General features: G+C 36.1%; 5 protein-coding genes across 5 annotated transcripts; 3 read left to right on the forward strand and 2 right to left on the reverse strand.

Annotated features, from left to right (window-relative positions):
* The first annotated feature begins 701 nt into the window (after positions 1 to 701).
* Positions 702 to 2677, forward strand: LOC118435946. Its single transcript, XM_035852495.1, has 5 exons — positions 702 to 942; positions 1016 to 1094; positions 1252 to 1413; positions 1708 to 1863; positions 2219 to 2677. The coding sequence occupies exons 1-5, from the start codon at positions 899 to 901 to the stop codon at positions 2501 to 2503; spliced, it is 726 nt and encodes a 241-aa protein (XP_035708388.1). The 5' UTR covers positions 702 to 898; the 3' UTR covers positions 2504 to 2677.
* A 261-nt stretch (positions 2678 to 2938) lies between these two features.
* LOC110850291 (acanthoscurrin-2-like) lies at positions 2939 to 3796 on the reverse strand. The gene is made up of 3 exons (XM_035852496.1): positions 3641 to 3796; positions 3408 to 3443; positions 2939 to 3349 (listed from the first exon to the last, which is right to left on the reverse strand). Exons 1-3 carry the CDS (start codon positions 3714 to 3716, stop codon positions 3036 to 3038), a joined length of 426 nt encoding a protein of 141 aa, XP_035708389.1. The 5' UTR covers positions 3717 to 3796; the 3' UTR covers positions 2939 to 3035.
* Positions 3797 to 5242: 1446 nt separating this feature from the next.
* On the forward strand, positions 5243 to 5996 carry LOC118435860. The gene is made up of 2 exons (XM_035852335.1): positions 5243 to 5390; positions 5479 to 5996. The coding sequence occupies exons 1-2, from the start codon at positions 5359 to 5361 to the stop codon at positions 5894 to 5896; spliced, it is 450 nt and encodes a 149-aa protein (XP_035708228.1). The 5' UTR covers positions 5243 to 5358; the 3' UTR covers positions 5897 to 5996.
* A 4308-nt stretch (positions 5997 to 10304) lies between these two features.
* LOC110850515 (lipase 1) lies at positions 10305 to 12885 on the reverse strand. The gene is made up of 3 exons (XM_022097951.1): positions 12685 to 12885; positions 10599 to 10829; positions 10305 to 10469 (listed from the first exon to the last, which is right to left on the reverse strand). The coding sequence occupies exons 1-3, from the start codon at positions 12883 to 12885 to the stop codon at positions 10305 to 10307; spliced, it is 597 nt and encodes a 198-aa protein (XP_021953643.1).
* Positions 12886 to 16600: 3715 nt separating this feature from the next.
* Positions 16601 to 19099, forward strand: LOC110850517. Its single transcript, XM_022097953.2, has 6 exons — positions 16601 to 16655; positions 16781 to 17057; positions 17818 to 18020; positions 18269 to 18610; positions 18770 to 18880; positions 18999 to 19099. The coding sequence occupies exons 1-6, from the start codon at positions 16602 to 16604 to the stop codon at positions 19005 to 19007; spliced, it is 996 nt and encodes a 331-aa protein (XP_021953645.2). The 5' UTR covers position 16601; the 3' UTR covers positions 19008 to 19099.
* The last annotated feature ends 2305 nt before the right edge of the window (positions 19100 to 21404 follow it).

Consider the following 21404-nt stretch of genomic DNA (forward strand, 5'->3'; position numbering starts at 1 on the left):
TAAACAAAAGTACGCAAATTAAGTAGCATTGTTACAATTTGATTCTGTGAGCCTTCAACTATTGCCCATCTATAGTAGCACTTTATTTCTTAAAAACTGACCTTATTTAATGTATCACAGCATTTATTTCCATGACAAATTGATACTTTGTTAATACATAGATAGTTTGTTAAAGTAGACATACAAATATATGTACATACCTATCCATTCATACAACAAAGTAATAATGTATCAAAAATAATTGTGGATGAGAATACGCGATGATCAATCGTATCTGGGCAATTCAATGTGGGCGGCAGAAGCTGGGGGGACACATGTGGACTTTAACATTACAGGATAGGACGGGGAGGGACATTTATAACATGGGCAGATTAGGGGGACATCGAATTTCTGGAGGGACAATGTCCCCCTGTCCCCCTGCTTCCTTCGCCAATGCAATTCGAGGGACAAAAAATATTGTCTCTGCATCAACATACAAGTGCACCATTAATTTGATATGTACGCAGTGCTGTTGACTGGTGAGTTTTTCTCAAGTACATCAATCTCAATTATCTATCCTGTTTCATGCCTTTTATTTACTTTGCCTGGCGTACTCTCATTTATTTATTTAAATGTAGGAGCATATAATTCCACACCTGATTATGCATTAGTACTGTTTCTCTGGATGTTTTATGTGTATTTATTCCTGTGCTACCGGCTGGACCGTTTTAAACGCATTAATAAAATAAAGGAAATTCCATTCATTGCATTTACAAAGGGAGAATGTTTTTCAGCTGAAATAAACAGTTTCTAAATCCGTAGCCTATCTAACTTTGTTATTCCTTCAGGAAGGTTGTGATGGAAATAAGTATCTAAAATATTTAAGAATTTAGTAAAGTTTCTAGAAAATAACGTGGCCATGAATTCGAAGCGATCGCAACATTATATTTATTATTTACGACAGTAAGTTTTATTGAAATTTAAAGTATCTTAATACCAAAACTAATTACACTATGTATGATGATCAATACTATAGCGCTGAATGTGTCGGAAACCTCGCGGAGGATAAGTTTCCCAAAGAAACGGATGGATTAACAGAAACTGGAAAAGAGCAGGTTAATTTACTCGTACAGATTTTATTGTTAGAGTTATTACGTGATTATTTACATGAAAAGTGTATTTTGGGTTTATTAACCAGTTTGGGGAAAAACGACTAAATTGCCGTTTTTTTAAATAAGATTTGAAGAAAATATGTATGTTTTTTTAATTAAGGTAAAGCTGGTAGCAACCGTTCTGCCCGATATGGACTACATCTACTCCAGCAATTTTCGGAGAGCAGTTGACACGGCGGATGGGATTCTGGCGCACCACAAAGAACGAGGCAACGTAATAGACGGACCAACAGTTGAGATGGTTGAGATCTTGAGAGAACGTGTAAGAAATTTTGAAAAATGTACTTAAAATAATTTGGTAATAAATTATTACCACGTTGAGACCTGGTTGGTTATTTTTAAGCTTGAAAAAATTTAGAAGTTTAGTTAAGAAGATAGTCATCCATTTGTTACAGTATTATGGTCTGGGTATTAAAATTAGAGCCAGTTCACCATAAGCTTTGCATGTAAAATTGGCTTTAATTTTTATATCTAGACCATTATAGTTTACTACCAGATTATTTGAATTTAGTTTTACTTAATTTATCCAAGCTTAAAACGCTTAATTTTACGTTAGGATTGTGGAGATCTGGCCGCATTTCGGTGGGACTCTGCTCAATGGAAAGCGAAATTTGGAGAGTTAAAAACTGGCAAAAAATTCTATCAACTTGAATTTCCAGGTAGTAGCGCAACATCTGCAGAATTTCTGGAAGGACAGAAACAATTTCTTAAGGTAAACCTTATATCCTGCGAAGATACTTTTTAATGCAATTTAATTAACTACCATTATTATCTTGGTAGTCAATTAAATTATATTTATAAATATCTTTTCATTAACCACATTGATAACGTAGTCAAAATTGTTTGTTAACAAGTTAAGCCCTTAATAAGGGGAGTTTTTTTTACAATCATGTATGTTTTCACGTAGTTAGGTTATAACTTGTTTTTAAATTTAGAAAACTAGTTTCGTTATTTAATTAGTTGTGTAACTTCAAAGTGTCAAATTTAAATTGTTACCGCCTCTGGTGACAAATTAAGTATAACCTACGTGAATTTACAATTTCTGAAATCCTATTTACTTATTTTAGGGTGTGATTAAAATATTGAGAACTGATTCCGCCTCCAAGAAATTGTCCAACGTTCTTATCGTCACTCATTGCATGAACCTCAAGTCCGTCATGGAGGCTGTGATGGATGGAAATTTCTCCGATTTTGTGACACTGTCCCATCCACCGATCCCAAATTTCCCATGGGCTCTGAAAAACACAGCTTTTACAAAAGTTGGAGTTGATTTCAATTCTGAAGATGGAGATAAAGTAGTGCTAACTTTTGATGAGGTGGATAACACAAAACATTTGGATGTGTTGGCATGAATATTAGTTAATTGAAATTGTCCGTTAATTTAATTATGGATAATTAGGTTTATTGACAACAAAAATGTGCAGTTTAAAAAATAAATTTGTGGAAGTTATGAAGCAAAAATCTACAAATACATTTATGTACCCATCCTCTGTGTAGTTGAGTAATACTAAATGAGTGTACAGAATCAGATTAATTGGTTTTAATAAAAATGCATACAAGCGTATTTTTCGCAAGTCGAGATAATTGTTGTAAAAAATTGGCTTTCTGTCAAATTTCGAGTTGGAGGTAGAATAATTTTCAAGAAATGTTTGAGTCGATTTAAGTCAAAGTTTGACTTTATTGGAGGAAGAGTACATGTTCGTCCTGATCAGGGTAGGAGATTAGAACAATTGTGATATGAAATTACGCAATATCTTAATTGTTTTATTAAATAGTTCCCATGGTGATAAAGTTTAGCATGAGGATGAAAAAGATTTATTAATTTAAGACTTTAGTTTAATTAAGAAAATGTTTAATTAAATTAGATTAAGTAATGAGTTGTTTTTATTTTCTCCCATAACCGCCGCCACCGCCGAATCCTTTATTGTCGAAGCCGCCCCCACCAAAACCACCCCCACCAAGGCCACCCCCACCGAATCCTCCCTTTCCTTGATCGTATCCACCGCCTCCGCCGAATCCGCCACCCCCAAATCCTTTCTGGTCACCACCATATCCGCCCTGCCCGCCAAAACCACCCCCACCAAAGCCCTTCTGGTCATAGCCACCCCCACCACCGAATCCACCACCTCCAAATCCCTTCTGGCCTCCGCCGTACCCTCCGCCATAATTTGGGAAACCGCCCCCACCTCCAGTGTATCCTATAGTGTAGGAAAATTAATTAAGGAGGTTCGTCAAATTTGCAAAATCTTGACTTACCCCCACCACCACCCCAACCTTGACGTTTCACCCTTTCTGGAAAATTAAGAGAAATCTTTTAAGTTTCCATGCCCAAATTATTTAACCAAATTCCCACAAAATTTTGTAAACTGTGCAAATATGGCTGTATTATGAAATTTCCAAAAACCTCAATTTTAACTATTTGCACAGTTTACAAAGTTCCCGAAAAATATTTCCCCATTTTGTCAAGTATTCAAATCCAGCCTGCTTACCTACGACATGTTCCTCTCCCGCCGTAGCAACGGATAGGCAACTCGCCACTAAAATTGCACAAATTACGACCCTCATTTTAATAATTTTCTGTCTTTGTCCAGAAAATCCGTCTTGCACCGCAATTTTCCCACTGATTCGTCCTCAACCTCCGTCTTGTCCTTTTATATCAAAAAGGTACTCTAAACCCTAATATGCTGTGTCATCGCTAAATATTCGCAAGTGCAAAAAAAATCCAACTTTTTTACCCAATCATCCATCCATATCATGTCTCGAGAATAATGATATCCAGGGAAGATGCGCAGCTAGAAAATGGAAACTTTTTTGTCGGAATTTCTTCACAACAATGGAAAAGAGATTTTCTATGTGCAGAGTACCCAATTCTCTCACAAATCGTTACGTAAAGAAAAAGATTAAAGAGAAACATCGCCTGGGTAAAACCAGACGTGGTGTATCCAATTGTGTCCAAGAAGGCGAGTTAAATCTGGAACTAAAGAAAATTGCCGAGACAAAAGGATAGCTGGAACACGAGGTGGAAATGAAGGGTGAAAATTGGCGAATCATTCACAACCTGCGGGGAGAATGTGGCTACTTTTTTGGCAATTTTGCGCCATAGTGGGGAATCGTGTGAGGATGAAGACGTGAGATTTTTATAGTTTTAAATTTATGACATAATTTATGTACGGCCATTTGCATGAGTCAGAATATTCTTCTCCGTCATTCCATTCTCATTTCGCTCGGAATGAATGTTGGGCAAGAAAATGTGCACATTTTCTTGTCAAAGCATGCCTTGGCGAAAAATAGATGTATTTACTATGTAGATATTAGTAAAATCTGAAGTTTAAAGGGCAAACATATTTTGTGCATTACAAGCTAAAGCTGGTATACATCTAATTCATGCACGATCTGATTTACTTAATTTAGCCGGATATACTAAACTGTAGTACACTCTGACTGTACCAAAAATTAGATCCATACCCTTTATTTTCTGGTAGCTTTTTGCAACGAAATATTTTTTTTTACACTTACTTAGCTGACGAGTTTATCAAAGCAGAAAAAATTAATTGGTATATATTTATATATTTAACTCAAATTTCGAACAACTTGGGTGGGTAAGTACATTTAATGAATAATCTGCCGAACATTCAATTTTGTTAGATTTAGAAAACTCTAAATTTCCAACAGTTAATTTTTATGATAAAATTAGAATGAGATATGGGATCAGCATGGATTATTTAATGGTGCCTTGGTGATTGTGGTTTGACATTTACAGATCCTCTTTCGGGCAGTCGTCCCCCATGCATCCACTGCAGCCAGCCCCCGTGCCATACTTGTTGCCCACTGAGAGGCACAAATTTCCGGATCCGCACAGGGCTCGTCGCGGCTACGAGTTGATCCTTCGCACCCTTGCAAGAGTAGTACGAGTTCGGGTTAGGTTAGAAAAAAAGTAATTAGGGAACGTTCACAAACTACGTAAACCAAACTGGGGAGAGGGAGTAGTCTGAGGTCCTACTATGCTAAAATTCCTATCTCATTACGCATATTGTGGGAGTGGGGGGGGAGAGTTGCTAAAAAATACGAAAATTTGCGTTACGAATTTCATGAATCTCCCCCCCCCCCAGCAATTTGACTATGAGAGTGACAACCTCTACATATCCGAAGGTGATAGACAAGAACAGCTTACTCGCAATTAGCTGTCCTCACTTGACCTTGCACAAATATGCACCACGAGGTCGACGAGGACTTCCAAAGGTTCCAAAAATATATTCCTTTCCGTCACAACTATGTTCACTGGTACGCATATTATGACAGCTAAATATTTTATTCATGTCGGTTTCAGAGATTGCGGGAAATTTGGCAGAATCAACACCGTCAAGGCGACCGCGGGTGGGAACGGAGCTGGCGACCGTCGTCATGCGGGCTGCGCAATAGAGCCACCTGCGCCACACAGACTGGCCGCTGCGGTTGCAATCCAGGCAGGATCGCCCGGCCAAGGCGAACCGCACCAAGGAAACATCACCCTATCTTTAAGAAAATTTGTCACCACGACCGAACTGCACACCGACCTGGAATGGAGGGAGGGATACGGGTACGACTTACGCGTCACGGCTGGCCATCCAGACCACCCGAACGCCAGGCTTGACTTCCGCGGGACCAGCCTCAACCGCAAATTGGACTGCTTGCATGTGACCAGTTTCGTGAAGGAAACCAACCCCACTCAAATGCTTCTAAAAATTAATGACATCTGTGATAATTAGGCAAGTCTAAAATACTTTAAATTTTCAAAATATGACCAATTTCATCATTCCCCAAAGGAGGGGCTATCACATCTTTAACAATTTTAATTCGACATTATAAATGTGGATACTTCAATGTTAGCATTAAAATCTGTTGGCTGTCTAATCTTCATAAATAAGTATGTTGAAATATGTAACATTAATGATAAATTGATGAAGAGAAATAAATAAATTTATTCGATTTTTACTCTAAATTTAAAAAATTTTTTCCATACGAACATTCATATATCTTATACGTCAATTCCAATCAAAAATTTAAAAAATTCTACTGTAATGCTTATATAATTTTTATAATTATATGATTTGCATATTTGCCCTCTATCACCGATGCCCTATTTCAGTATTTCCAACATTATCCGCCACATTTTCTAGAAAAGCTTAAAATTATTTGAACCCAACAGTAAAGTAGTAACAAAAAATTATTTTAAACTGAGCAAAGCAACCTGTGTTAGACAAAACGTACACAAAATAAATTAATTGTATTATCAAACAACAGTTTAATTTTGCTCCCACCAAGGACGGACAAGATATACACTACGTTATAATAGATAAAAACACTTCAAAGCAGAAATATGGGGAATAAAGCATGAAAAGCAAGGCAGCTAAAAATCTGTTCCGTTTAATTCTTCGAAAACCTCTGATTTAACAGACGTCATTCCAATAAATATGTACAAGATTTAAAAATTATAAAGACGATATCACTTAGAGATTAATAGCAAATCTGCAAATGCATTTTCATATTTTTATCTTTGTGCTAAATTTGCCAAAAATATACACTATCGTAGCAAAAATGAGAATACGATTTTTTTTCTATCTATAGCTTCCGTTTTCTTAAGAATCCGTCAACATTTCAACAGAATTTTTATGACATTTATTCAACATCAATTGGGCTATGTAATTGCAAATTTTTGAATGAATTGGTCAAATATTACAAAATCTACACATAAATAAGTGACTAAAAATCGAAAATTGCATGTGCAAAATTGAGGATACGACTGGAATTTGTTGATAATTTCGCTCTATTAATCGTTTCTCGCATCAAAGTTTGTAGTGGGAGTCAAACTCAGAGGAAGAACAGATGTTGTTATTACCAATAAAAATAATATTAGAACATTTTAGTTTTAAAATGACTATAAGATTAGAGCACAGTTTCGAGGTCCGGACAAAAATAGTTTGGTACTATCAAGAAGGCCTCAGTTTAGGCAAAATTGCTAAAAATTTAAAAATTTCGAAGGGAAATGTATTAGGGATTGTCCGGAGATGGAAAACTAGGAGAAATGTAGTATACCGAAAAGGTCGAGGTCGAAAATTAAAGACGACTGCACCAGAGGATGCAGCAAGCCTGAGGAAAGCGAGGATAAACCCCTTGTTGTCAGCACAAAAAATTTCGACAAAACTTCAAAAAGAGTTTGGAGTCACTCTTCACACTTGCCCCATTAAACGAAAGCTGAAATCGGCTGGGTTTCGGGAGAAATCACAAAAAAGAAGCCATAGCTAGCTGAGATAAACCGCAAGAAATGGTTGGCGTGAGCAAGAGCGAAAGATTCGTGGGCTGTTGTTGACTGGAAGAAGGTCCTATTTTCCGATGAGACATAAATTTTGCTCTTTGGGTCCGATGAAATAATTCTAGTATGGAAAAGACCCAAACAAGCCTTGAAAAATAGAAATTTGAGACCAATGGTAAAACATGGAGAAAGTGAGAGAAAACTTAGTTAAAGTATTTCGGGGATTAGGTCTAAAAGTCTCGAAATTTTTTAGGACGCGTCATGATTTGGGGTAGTATGTCTTGGGGTGGTATCGGGAAACTGGAATTCATAGAAGGAACCATGACGAAAGAGGATTACCTCGATTTATTAAGAAGAAACCTACGACCGTCGGCTGCCAAAGTTGGCCTGGGTCGCCGATTTACCTTTCAGCTGGACGGGTATCCTAACCAGACGGCCAAAATCATTCCGAAATGACTTAAGGACAACAAAATAAATGTTTTGGATTGTGTCCCTCAATCCCCATACCTCAACCCGATTAAACATCTTTGGACAATCTTGAAGCGTCGAGTGGCATAACGTAAACCTACTATTACGGCGTCGCTGAAAGATGTTGTATGTGAAGAATTGGCCAAAATTGACCCAAACGTCACTACAACGTTGGTGGAGTCTTTGCCCAAAAGAATTTAAGCTATTATTGATGCTAAACAGGGCCATACAAAAATATTAAAGGTGTAATTCAAGCCGTATCCTCAATTTTGCACATGCAATTTTTTATTTTTGGTCACATAATTATGTGTAGATTTTGTAATATTTGACCAATTCATTCAAAAATTTGCAATCACATAGCCCAATTGATGTGGAATAAATGTCATAAAAATACTTTTTAAATATTGACCGATTCTTGAGAAAACGGAAGCTATAGATAGAAAAAAAATCGTATTCTCAATTTTGCTACGATACTGTAGGTGCGTTCCAGAAACCGATTCTGTGACGTCGGTTGAAAATGTCACACATGCCATGTGTAGGTGTTTAGAAATTATCCATTGTTTTCCTTTTCCACCATCGCACTCGCCAGGAAGACAAACGCCTCGTAAAGTTTGGAACAATGGCCATTTCATGATGCGGAAATTTCTCCCCTCTCATGTCGACCTCGTCTCCATTTCCAGCCTCATCCTGCTCCTTACAAGACGTGTCCTCTCATAAATAAATTCTCCAGAATTCCAAATTTCTAAAAAGTATAAAGCAAATACGACAAGAAATCATGAACCTTACAGCAACCCTCTTCCTCATTGTATTGGTCGTTATTATGGCGTCCTTTTCCATGGGGGGTAAAATTGTCTTCAAACCGATTGACCACAGCAAATGTCAGTGCAAACCGACAGAAGCGGATACCAAGCGGATCCTCTGCGGGGGCAAGATCAACAAACAACTGGGGACAACTAATTGCGAGAAGCAGTCATTGGCTGGCAGTATCATTTGCGGATATGTAGAGATTGTCAGAGTAATGTTGTGAAGGGAGCCTTCATAAAATTCGTACGCTAATTTTCGTATTTTTGGACCACTCTCTCCGCCCATTGTATACGTCACGAGATCGGAAATTTAGAATAGTAGAGATAGGCGACCTCAGACTCCTCCCTCCCTCCCTTTATGCGTCACGTAGTTTGTGAACGTTCCCTAATTACTTTTTTCCTAACCTAGCCCGAACTCGTACTACTCTTGCAAGGGTGCGAAGGATCAACTCGTAGCCGCGACGAGCCCTGTGCGGATCCGGAAATTTGTGCCTCTCAGTGGGCAACAAGTATGGCACGGGGGCTGGCTGCAGTGGATGCATGGGGGACGACTGCCCGAAAGAGGATCTGTAAATGTCAAACCACACCTACAACGAACCCCACGATATAGTTATCCCCATTCCAAATGAAACTTTTCTCGTTCGGATTGAATGGACGATGTCCTTGGTGGAGGCTGTTGCGGAGCCTGATCGAGTAGAGGGGGTCGTCTGGGGGGCTTCCAGAGCAGAATTTTTGTACTCCATAATTGGTGCTGTTGTGACACCTTGTGAAAAAGACGGAGTTTGATTAGAAATTTTAAATAAAATTTTTATCAAGGATTATTGGTACTTACATACACTTTATTATTAAGAAAAACAGGTATCGTTATGCTGTATATGCAAAATTTTTGCACATGTAGACATCCTGTAATGTAGTATTATATAAAATGAAAAGTTTGCAAGTTTACAGTAAATGCTATTTTCCTGTAAAACTTACGATTCACTGTATTTGAATATTTGGTTTGGAATATTTAGTATATTTGAATTTCTTTTTTGTTTTTACAAGTATAAATAATTGGTGAAATTTTATAATATTTTAGAATTAAATTTTTTGAAATATTTAATTAATTCTGTGTGAAACTCATAAAAATCAAAAAGCCTACGTCAAATGATATGCTGATATAAACACAGTTTTCCACACATGTTGTTACACGTCTACCCACTTTCTGGGAGATTTGGCATGTGCTCTGCAATGGGATCGATACTTTTCGGGATATCCGGGTAAGGAGGAGAATAAAGAAATAAATGAAATTTTGTTCATTTTCAATGCAGACAGAAGCACAGAATATACAGAAAAGGCAGGTTTTTCCCCATTGTTAAAAAATTTTCTCAAACTTTATAAATCTCGATGCCGAAATTGAGTTGCATATTTATTTATTATGATATTTTTAATACATAAATCACTCATTTTTCACACTTACTTATACTGAAGTATATATCTAGTCAAAATATGTATTTATGATTTCTACGAATTGTTTTATAAAATATTGCCATAGTACAAAAATTTAATTTAATGTTTCTTGCAAAAATTATTGAGATTAGCATGTGGAATAATTTATTCGTAGGTAGCATTCATCATTGTGGATAGAATTTGGTCGTAGAGTAAAACGTCGGCATCTTTGGCTATTGTGAAATCAAGATGTGTAAAGAGAGGATCGTCCACTTTGTTAAATTCTTTTAAAGAACTGCTCGGAAATTTTGAAGCAGATTTTGCCGCATCCTACAACACATGTGGAGCATTTACCAATTTAATTGGTTAATTAAAACAAGTGATCGTAATGCCCTCTTTAAATTTTTATTAAATTTTATAGAAATAAAATCTGCGAATATCAAAATTTTTTTAACATACCTGCGGCCTAACGAAAATATCATTGTGCCCCCAATAAATGACTATGGGAGCGGTCACTTTGCTCAAATTGTAACACGGAGGACTATCACTTCCATATTTTTCTCGGTTTTTGGTTTTAAATCCGTAATTAAATTGGCAAAATTGATCCGTGTGGATTAATTGGACGTAGTGGGTCCAAGTCTTGGTGGATATTACATCTGGGAAGGCGCCAAGCAGAATACTTAAGGTTGTCTGTGAGAAATATGTATAATATGACAAATTAAAACTTAAAAATAATAACCAGTTGTTATTTTGTTTATAATTATTAGATATAAGCCCGTAATGGTCTCGGAAATGCTAGGACATGTTTCGCTACATTATTGTAACTTTATCTTTTAAAGAACGTCCGGGAATGAATGGGAATGGTCTGAAAATGTGGTCATAAAATCACAATGAGTTATCGGAATTTTAAACTTTTTGCATATGTATAATACCAAATACGTACCTACATAATTTAATTAATAGCTAAGGCCGCCACACCCCTGTTGGCGACTAGTTCGATTTTCTTGCGAAGATTTTTCATTAAATTTTTTCCCGAAGTTTTTGCCACTTCCGAGGTGATTTTCTTCCATCGTCCTTTGAATTTTCGAAAGGTGTCAGGCACATCTTGAAGCCGGGAGTATACTGACTTAGAACGTGCCCAGAATTTTTCGATTGGGCGGAGTTGGGGTACATTAGGTGGGTTGATATCTTTTGGTACGAAATCAATATTTTTCTTTCTGAGGTACTCGGTCACTTTCTTTGCATAGTGACAAGTGGCGAGGTCAGGCCAAAACAAAACTTTATCATTTTTGTGAAACCTATTAATAAATGCTTCCAATCCAGCCTTGACGCAATGTTTCAGATAAATATCTTGATTGATATTCCCTTCGAGAACTACCGGGTCTGATACATGTCCGTGACTGGAGATGCATTGCCAAATGCAATATTTCTTTGGAAATTTGTCTTTTTTTCGTACTTTTTCTTCATAAGCCACTTCAGAGGGATCCGAGCTATGAAAAAAATGACGCCCTGGAAGATTTGAAGGGTCAACCGGAACATACGTTTCGTCATCCAGGATCACTACTTTTCCACGCATTTTCTTCAACAATTTTTGACAGCAATCCTTGATCCGACTTTCTTGTACGGGCTTGTAATTTGGTGCAGGTTTTTTGGTCCTTGCTTTGATTCCTAATTTATGGACCTTAATTTCCCCCAGGTAGCTTTTGGAAATTTTGACTTTCCTGGCAGCTACAGCTACTGACGTTGATGGCTTGGTTTTGAAAATTTTTTCAATTCTATTTTTCACTCGAGTGGTCGCTAGCTTCGCCGGACGACCAGCTGGCTTCTTGAATTGCACATTTTCGGAATCCTTGAACTTTTTTATGTAGGAATACACATTTGAACTTGGAATTCCTTCCTGCTTAAAAAAGTTCCAGGTCACCTTGGAGTCTCGGTTGGCTATCGTGTTGTAGAACTCCATCACTCGTTTTGCTAACAGCTCCCTTTCAAACAAGCTTCTTCTACCCTTATCCATTTTTGAAATTTAAGAGTGATATACCAAATTGACCCTAACGAAGTGGGCTTTCAGAAATTTAAATTATTATAGTTCGCGGGTTTATTGATTTGTCAATATACTCGCTAGAGCGCGCATTCCCATTCATTCCCGGACGTTCTTTAGTTTCAAATTATCCGCTTGGTCTAAATGTCGCACCACACCCCTTCACTTCCATGACTACTGCTATGCTAACATACATACATAATTCATTTGAGGCCCGTTATACCCAAACCCAAGAGATAAGAAGTTTCCACAAATACCTGTAATTTTAAGAATAATTTTTTTAATAGATTTAATTAATAATTTAAATATCCAACTCGCGCTTCATACCACAAGCCCCTCTTCTTTCAGCACATACGAACCCTGGCGGTTTCTTTGCGAATTTCTCTAGAATTTTGTTACCCTCGTATTTCGCTTGAAGGAATTTTTTGAAAAAATACAGTAAAAATAAAATTCATGTTCAAAAATTATATGGCTTTGAAAATTATAAGAAATCGTGGACACCCCGACCTGAAAATAATTGCTGCCCCGCATAAAGAATCTCAGTTGTGGGGCGGTATTCCCGAAATGGATTGCTGGCGAGAGGAGAAATCCCGTCAAGATGCGATCGTTGTATTCTGGTCGCATTGAGAGCAACACGGTCAGCATGGATGTCCCCATACTGTGGCCGACGTAGTACATCGCCTTGTTTCCGGTCGTTTCGGTCACCATTTCTATTATTGCGGGCAAGTCGTAAATTCCCATCTCGTGGAAACTATGAATTACATAATTAATAATTTGGGACTATAGAATAAAAATATATTAAGGTAATAGTAAAAAATATGTAAATATTAGAATTTTAGGATTATCTATTGCATTGCGTCACGATTTTGTAGTTTTATTAAGCAAATGGTATTTAAATTGTTAATTACTAAATATAATTCAATGTTAATTCGGTATTAGGGAATGCGACAAAAATCCTATAAGTTGCTTTAATGACGTGGACAAAATTAGAAGTTTTTTTACAAGTCTGTGAATAATGTGGGGCATGCAAAATTTGCAAAATTATAGCTTCATCAATCTAAGGGGATTATACAGTGTCGGACAGATGTCTACGTCCACATAGTCGCGTCAATTTCATTTTCAAATTGTCACTGAACTACTGAACCAATTTTCATCATTGATATATCAAATTCTCACAAATTTAACGTAATTTCATAGCACATTATTAGTTTCCCGCTAAAAAATTTATTTTAGGCCAGAGATGTATTTTAATTCAAAATGAAAACAATTGGATGGACAAAAGTCAACGTCCAGTCAGAGAAAACATACAAAAAAAACTGTAATTTATAAGGAATGTTATAACAATTAATTTTTAATATTTGGTTGGGCCTCCGTTCGCTTTAAGGACGGATTCAAGGCGTCGAGTCATAGAGTTTACCAAATTCTTGGTCACATCTTCAGAAATGGTTTCCCAAACTTCAAGAATTCTGGATTTTAGGCCCGGAATTCCTGAAAAAGATTGTTTTCTTATTTCTCTTTCAATGTGGTCCCACAGATGCTCAATGGGATTCAAGTCTGGAGATTGGGGAGGCCATTCTAGCTTCGAAATTTTTTTTTCTTGAAGTATTCCATGGTGGACTTGGCAGAGTGTTTCGGATCGTTGTCTTGTTGGAAGACAAATCGTCGTCCAAGTCCAAGTTTTCGAACAGATTCCTGGATATTACGGTCAAGTATTCCCTGGTACTTGTATTGGTCCATAATTCCGTCAACAAATTCCATTTTTCCTGCCCCACTTGAAGCCATGCATCCCCACACCATTACCGACCCGCCGCCGTGCTTAACTGTGGGGTTGAGATTTTTTGGATTCAATGCTTCTTTTGGATATCTCCACACTCTACGACGCCCATCTGACCCAAAGACATTGAACTTTGACTCGTCAGTCCATAAAATACTGTCCCAGAATGTTTGTGGCTTGGAAATGTGGTCTCTGGCAAACTTCACTCGTTTGGTTGCATTCCTCGGTACAATAAGAGGCTTCCGGACTGCTCTGTGGGATTTCAAATTTCCCTTGTTCAGTGTTCTTTGGATGGTCCTAGGACTAACTTGTTTGTCGAACATCTCCTTGATCTCGGTAGATAGCTTTGGAGCACTAAGTGAGGGTGTAACGTTGACTTTGTTGAGCACGTGGCGTACTTCTCGGTGAGCCAAAATGGGTTTTCGACCACTTCTGACCTTGTTTTGGACTGAACCATTAGCTCTAAAGTTCTTAATGATTGTCTGGATGGTTGTCCTTGCTAATTTATACTTGGTCCCTATTTGTCTCTGCGACAGCCCCCCTTTTTGTCCACCCTTCCAGTCCTGAATGACAAGATCTCGAATAGCGATAGGAATTTCCTTGCGTGTCGACGCCATCATATTTTTCTGGAAGAAAATTATTTAAAAATTAATGCGGCATATGTTATTGATAGATTTATTAAGTTACCTGATTTTATAAATTGGATAGATTTTTGTTGTTGACAATTAAAGTGAAGTGGACGTAGACTTTTGTCCGCTCAAATTTCATCCTCTCTCGCTCTGCACTATGATTCTCAGTTTTCCCAGAATTTTCAGAAATAATTCATATGTTTTATGAAATTACGTTAAATTTGTGAGAATTAGATATATCAATGATGAAAATTGGTTCAGTAGTTCAGTGACAATTTGAAAATGAAATTGACGCGACTATGTGGACGTAGAGATCTGTCCGACACTGTATTTTGTTTAAGGAAAAATGAGGAACTCTGTACTCACAATTGACAACCCTGTATCTGGATTCTGTCTGTGTTTCATCGCGTCAAATTGTTCGTGACAAATCTTCCTGTCACTTGACGTCATGGGAAGCTTTATTTCTGGATACTCTTCACCAATCTGCTTCATGAAATCGATCTCATTTAGTTTCGACCATATCATGATAACTCCACTGATCAACAAATATTTCATTTTGATCACTAAACAATTAAGTTGACAAATTAAAATTTAATATATCGTAAGTACTAAATCCATAGGAATTTTAAATTTAAAAATTAATAAAATTATTTTTATGAATGTTTACAAACAGTTTTGCAAATATAAATTGCGAAAATTACATAATTTAAGCGTTGTTACTATTTTTAAAATGTTCGAAAAAATTTCATATGAGGGATAAATTTTTTACCAAAAAATTATAAATTAAAAAATATATTTTTCTTAATCTCTTTTATTTTATTTACACCTTGCCCACCTCAGTAAGCCACTTGATTAACAACAAATGCAAATGTTGCATATTGCGTTTGTAACGTTGTATTTAGTTTGTAACAAAGTAATACAATGTTTGTAATTATTTCAATGTTTCATTTTATTCAGTTTTTCCGACTTTTTCCTTATCACTTTATCATTCTGTCTCGTTCTCATTCCCATTGGCGGCGGAAGCAGGGGGATCACTGGACATTTGCCCCCCAGAAATTCGATGTCCCCCTAAGCTGTCCATGTTATAGATGTCCCTCCCCGTCCAATCCTACAATATTAAATTCCCCTCGTGTCCCTTCAACTTCCGCCACGCATGCGTATTCCAACACCACCACTACTCCACGTGTGTTTCTCACCAGTGAACAAAAAGTTACAAATGGCTGCGATTTGTGTGTTCCGTGACTTGATTAAATGAAAAGGAATTATGATTACACACCTTGGCAGCAATTACCTAATACACGTGGAGATGATAGGTATTTAATTAGGGATTATACCTACCTGGTGTTAACTAAAAGATTACATACCCTAACTTGCACTTTATTCCAGGTATATGGAAATATTTTTCTACGTTATACATGAAACTCTGCAAATTTTTATGGCAACTTATTTATACAAGTTTGCGATTCATACGTAAATAAGTTTGCATGGGTTGGCACAAATTTTAAAAGATTAACGGATTCTTATTTATTATCGTGAAACACATTGCTTTGGATTTTATAAATGTATTTCCAACTATATATATTTATATTTTCAGCTTATGTTTAGACTATGTATGTATTACAATGTAACAAAAATTGTTGAATTAACGGAAAAATTAATGTCTGTGAGCATCACGAGGGCGACATATCAAAGAGTAAAGTTAAAGTCTTGGTTTGGATAACTGTGTAAATACAATTTATCAAAGTTTGAGTCACCAACTACGCACAAAGTCTGTGCATGAGAAAATCTAGTCAGTAATGATAATAAGGTCATCAGAAAGTGATTGATCTCTAGCAATGAGAAATTTTCCAGAATTAGAGAAATAGGAAATTCATTAAAAATTGTTTTTTTGAAAAAAAAAGTATGTTTAATAGGTACTTACAAGTAATTTAAAATAGTGTCTTTTGAGCAAATTTTAAAATTGAAATAATAAATAGCAAAAACCTGGAATAAAATGGTAATTTTATTTATTTAGCATGGAAATGGAGCCAACACCAGGCATCGTCTCTGGTAAAGGAATCCGGATGGTGTCTGGCGTAAGTTTCTTACAAAATAAATTCAATTGAAAGCATGAAAAACTCATTGCATCATTGCAAAAACTACACAAAACTAAATTGACAAGAATGTGCAAATTGTTTGCAAAAAAAATCCTATTTTTCAGTTGCCCAGCCAATCTCTCAAGATTCTGTGGGACATAAAGGGTTGGAAACGTCTGTTGAAGCTCCCTCATGAACTCCTCAAGCTGCGATTGCCCTTCGAGATCGGGGCTGACGTCGGAATTAAGTCCAAGTGGGAATTTTCGTTCCGTCAACAACGTCTCGAAAAGATACAGTTGTGGCTCCATATGTTGAAATTTGAAGGTGACGAGGTCAACGTGACCGTTTCGAGGCAACTTGCAATACTGACGAAAGAATTGGGGGTTCAGGACACGTGGCGGGGTAATCGAGATTTATTTAATTCCACAGTTATTTGCAAATACTAAGAAAAATGATGTTACATATAACAATGCTTTTTTTTAAATGATGCAGTCCTTTTGCTTTTCATAATCTAATAGAAATTCCGGTTTTACACTTACAATATTGTAGATAGTTGTATAGTATGCCGCTAGAGGGTCAAATGATGACTAATTCCATAGTCCAAAAAAGCAATGACCGATTAGAAAATTCTTGTGCTAGTGTGATTCATATTTATTTGAAGAGGTTCGTTTTAGGGAACTCTGTTCCTAGTTGTGAAAAAAATAAAAAACTGCTTTTCACTCCTGATTTTCACTTATTTGTTTGTCTCCACATGGAGATCACGTTGAAATAGAGAGTTCTGTCATTTCTCTAACAGCAGAGAAGTATTATACAAATGCTAAATTACTTAATTTTAACCAAACAAATTAAAACACAAGGTTTTTTTCTTCGAATAAGATTACATTTTTAGAGAGATTTAAAAATATGTGAATGTTTATTTATATACATAAAGACGCAATCCGTAAATTATGTAACGTAAGAGGTAAGGTGGGGTGTCTGGTGCCAAATGATATGTTGCATATGTGACACATGTTAAAAAGGGGGCGGGGGAGGGTGGTCTTAAATGGGCGCGATATTTGCGTTACATAATTTATGGGCGACTCCAAATCGACTTATGTAAATATTAACGAACTGTCTTATAATTAAAATCCGTGTTTACTGCTCCCATTGTAAATATTTTCAGATTATGCGTTGGATTTCTGTTATTCTGAGTCTACTCTTGGATTGGTTGATTTGACGAATATCGTCTTCCCAATGACTCCTACCGGCAATTCCATGATCTACCCGCAGCAGCCGGATGACGTCGACATAATGCTTGATGGGGGAACGTTATCGTTACGGTTTAAATTTACGGTTTTCCTGAATAATCTCGAAAATAATTTGGAGGTATTCCTCCCTGGTTAATTTCAATAATGTTGGCATCCATTTAGTTGGTAATATTCTGGAAATTGAGTGAGGGAATTACGGACAAAGTCAAATTTTTGAATTTTTGAATATCTGTTATCGCAAGAAATATTTCAAATGTGAACAAATTTAATTTATTGTTATAAAAAGTTCGGAAATATTTTCCTGAGTGTCACCAACTTGAACTTCAAATAACTATTTAGGTTTTAAACCTCTTTTACAATTTTTAGGTGCCGTATTCCGAACCTCCTCCTTTACTGGCTTTAGATGTTTGTCGCCAAAATCAACGGAATTCGATGCTGACCATGTTACGCGAAGGGATTGGAGCAGATGTCACAATTTTGACGAAAGATGACAAAGAAGTGAAAGCCCACCAGTGTATCTTGTCCGCTCACAGTTCCGTCTTCAGGGCCATGTTTTCTACAGAGATGGCCGAGAAGAAGGTCGGAATTGTTGAAATGACCGACATCGGGAGCGAAGGGTTGAATATTTTTCTCGAATTTTGCTACACTGGAGAAATCGCGGAGAGTTGGGGTGATTTTTTTGAGGACGTTATCAATGCGGCCGATAAGGTATGTCAATTTGTCTGAAATGTTGGAGAGCTTTTTACTAATTTACTAATTTACCAAAACAATATATGATTTTTTTTAAATTGATTAAAGCCCTATATTAAGGGTTCTATACTTTATTAAAATTTGAATGATTTTGTAAATAATTAACCGTTTTCCAAGTACGATCTGCCCCTCCTTATGGACCTTTGCGATGAACTTCTCTACACATTGTGCACTAAGGCAAATTGCTTGGACCTGATCAAAGTGACAAATCTGCACAAAATGACTAAGGCAAAAAAGCAAATAACGGCATTTATTGTGAAGCAAATACTTATAAATCTCTAAGATTTGTATAGAAAATAAAACTTAAATTTGTTTCAAGTAACTAAACTAATTTTTTCTTTTGCAGGAATATTGATGAATTCATTGACCGGATTTAAGACGTTTGTAAACATACATATTCAGAAAAGTCGCAATGTAGTTATGCCATTACCTTTTCTACAAAAAAACAATTTAAAATTTGGTGTAGTAGGATAAAATTAAATTAGTTAATATGCAAATTTATTAAAAATAAATTATTGTTGTTTGGAGTGAAGTAAAGTATGCAATTTCTACAATTAATCTATCTTTATACATACATATCTTCTTTTCGTTGGACTAATTACATATATCTCAATTGTTCTTTATTTCTGTTAATCATGAATCTAGCTGAATATCAAGAGCGGTATGAATTCGTCGTAATATAATATTCAGGATTTTAGTGTCCTTCCTTACAAAACCTATCGATAACATTTTCCCGATGAACTTTGTGTTTTCTTTAAAATGTTATACAGAAGTTATGTGTAAAGTAAGGAGAAATATTGTTTTGAGTATTGAAGTGTTCACGACATTGATACAATAAGGTTGGTATTTGAATTTGCTCTTCATCAAAGTATTTTATTATTCAATACTTAGATAATATTTTATTATTCAATTAACTTATATATTAACCCAGTTTTGTATGCCTGTCTGTCTGTCTGTGACGCATCCCTTCAATGCTAATCTAAGACCACACGTTCACAATCCACTTAGTGGGCTTCTGCCTACAGGCCAGACGAATAAAATCCATATAATTTTTATTATAATTTAATTACAAATTGAATATATTCTGTACAAAGAAAAATACGCCCTTATATTTCTGAAGTAAAATGGTTAGATTTACATATTTATTAGAAATATATGTAGAAGAGAAAATCTACCATGAATAATAGATTATTTGGGATTAAACTCACAATGCAGTGCTTTCTTGTGTAACACTCATTTATAGGACTAAGTTTATTTTTTCCCAAAGCGGACCTATATTTTTGCTTTTTTTCTTAATGCTCGGTTTTTGGGGTATGGCGGGGATTTTAAACAAAATCCTCCCGAAACGTTAGATTTTCTAAATGCTCTAACCTTTTGAATTTTGGCGCGAATTAAAAAAACTAAAAACATGTATGCTTAGAATTACTTGCCTTACAATACTAAATTTTGGTTTTAAAATTTTTTGAAAAGTATGATATTTGTACGTGTTGCTGTCTATCAAATTTCGAAATCTGATTAAAAATTTTAATTTCAAAAAAATTGTAAACATGAAATTGTATGTTGTAACAGAAGTAATTCTGAACATACATGTTTTTCGTATTTTCAATCCTCGCCTCAAAAAGTTAGAGCATTAAGAAAATCCGACGTTTGGGCTAGAATTTTTTTTAAATCGTCGTTTTTTTAAACCCTCAACTTTTGCCATGATTTTTTAATCTCTGACGCTATAAATAACATTCATTAAATATTGTTCATTAAATATCATACATTGCTACTTTTACCTGTGACGCCATCAACGATGGCTTCAACTTCAACCCAACGGGCAGTTTTTTTAATTTGATTCTTAAAATCAGGGTGTCGTTTGTCCCACAATTCTGGACGATCCCGAACTGCGTCAATTAACTTTGATTCGGTTGTAACATTCATGATTGAATTAATTTTGGGGTGAGCAAAGTTGATGAAGAATGCAATCTTGGTGTTTTCATGACGTGAAAAGTAGACCCTGTGTCAACTTTCATCTCATGACATGATCATGACATGAAAAGCTCCATGACAGCAAGTATGGATGCTTTCCTGTGCAGGAAAATTTCATTCGCATGACGACCCCATGAAAAGGACATGACCGTGAAGGAAAGTATGGATCGACAATAATGACCACGTGAGCGTGACAGTACCAGGAAATTTTGGAGTATGGATCCGGCTTTAACAGTACAATATAATGAAATAACTTAATTTCATCGCCAGCGTCTAGTGGTATATTTATTCTGCACCACACCCATCCAACGCCAGACATCCACCCACCTCCACAAACCGAACTGCATACGACACGGCTCCCTCAATATAAATAAAAAATATATTATGTAGTAATAGTGCCAATTCTCACGCTGCCACATGGGCCTTTAGGCCTAAAAGAATTTGTAAAATACTAAAATGTACATTAGATAATGGCGGAGCTCAGTAATTGTTTGACACTAACAAATATCATGTGTAAAACGCACTAGATATAATTCTAGGTTTTCAGTTATTAATCTGAAATTTGTAAAACAAAAAATAATAACTACCCAGAATGCTTACTCTCTCCTGTTGAGAAATAAATTGATCTGTGCCTTTGGACTTCTAGTATTTTTTCAGCTACATTTAGAAGATCCGGGTAAAAATAATTTGAGCAAGTCTAACGGTTTTTAACTCAGCCAAAGTTTAGGATGAAATCCTACTATGAACTCACCACCAGTTATGGTGAGGAATGGAGGCGTCA

The sequence above is a fragment of the Folsomia candida genome, unplaced genomic scaffold (genome assembly GCF_002217175.1).
Source record: "Folsomia candida strain VU population unplaced genomic scaffold, ASM221717v1 Fcan01_Sc005, whole genome shotgun sequence".
In the NCBI taxonomy this organism is placed as follows: Eukaryota; Metazoa; Arthropoda; class Collembola; order Entomobryomorpha; family Isotomidae; genus Folsomia; species Folsomia candida.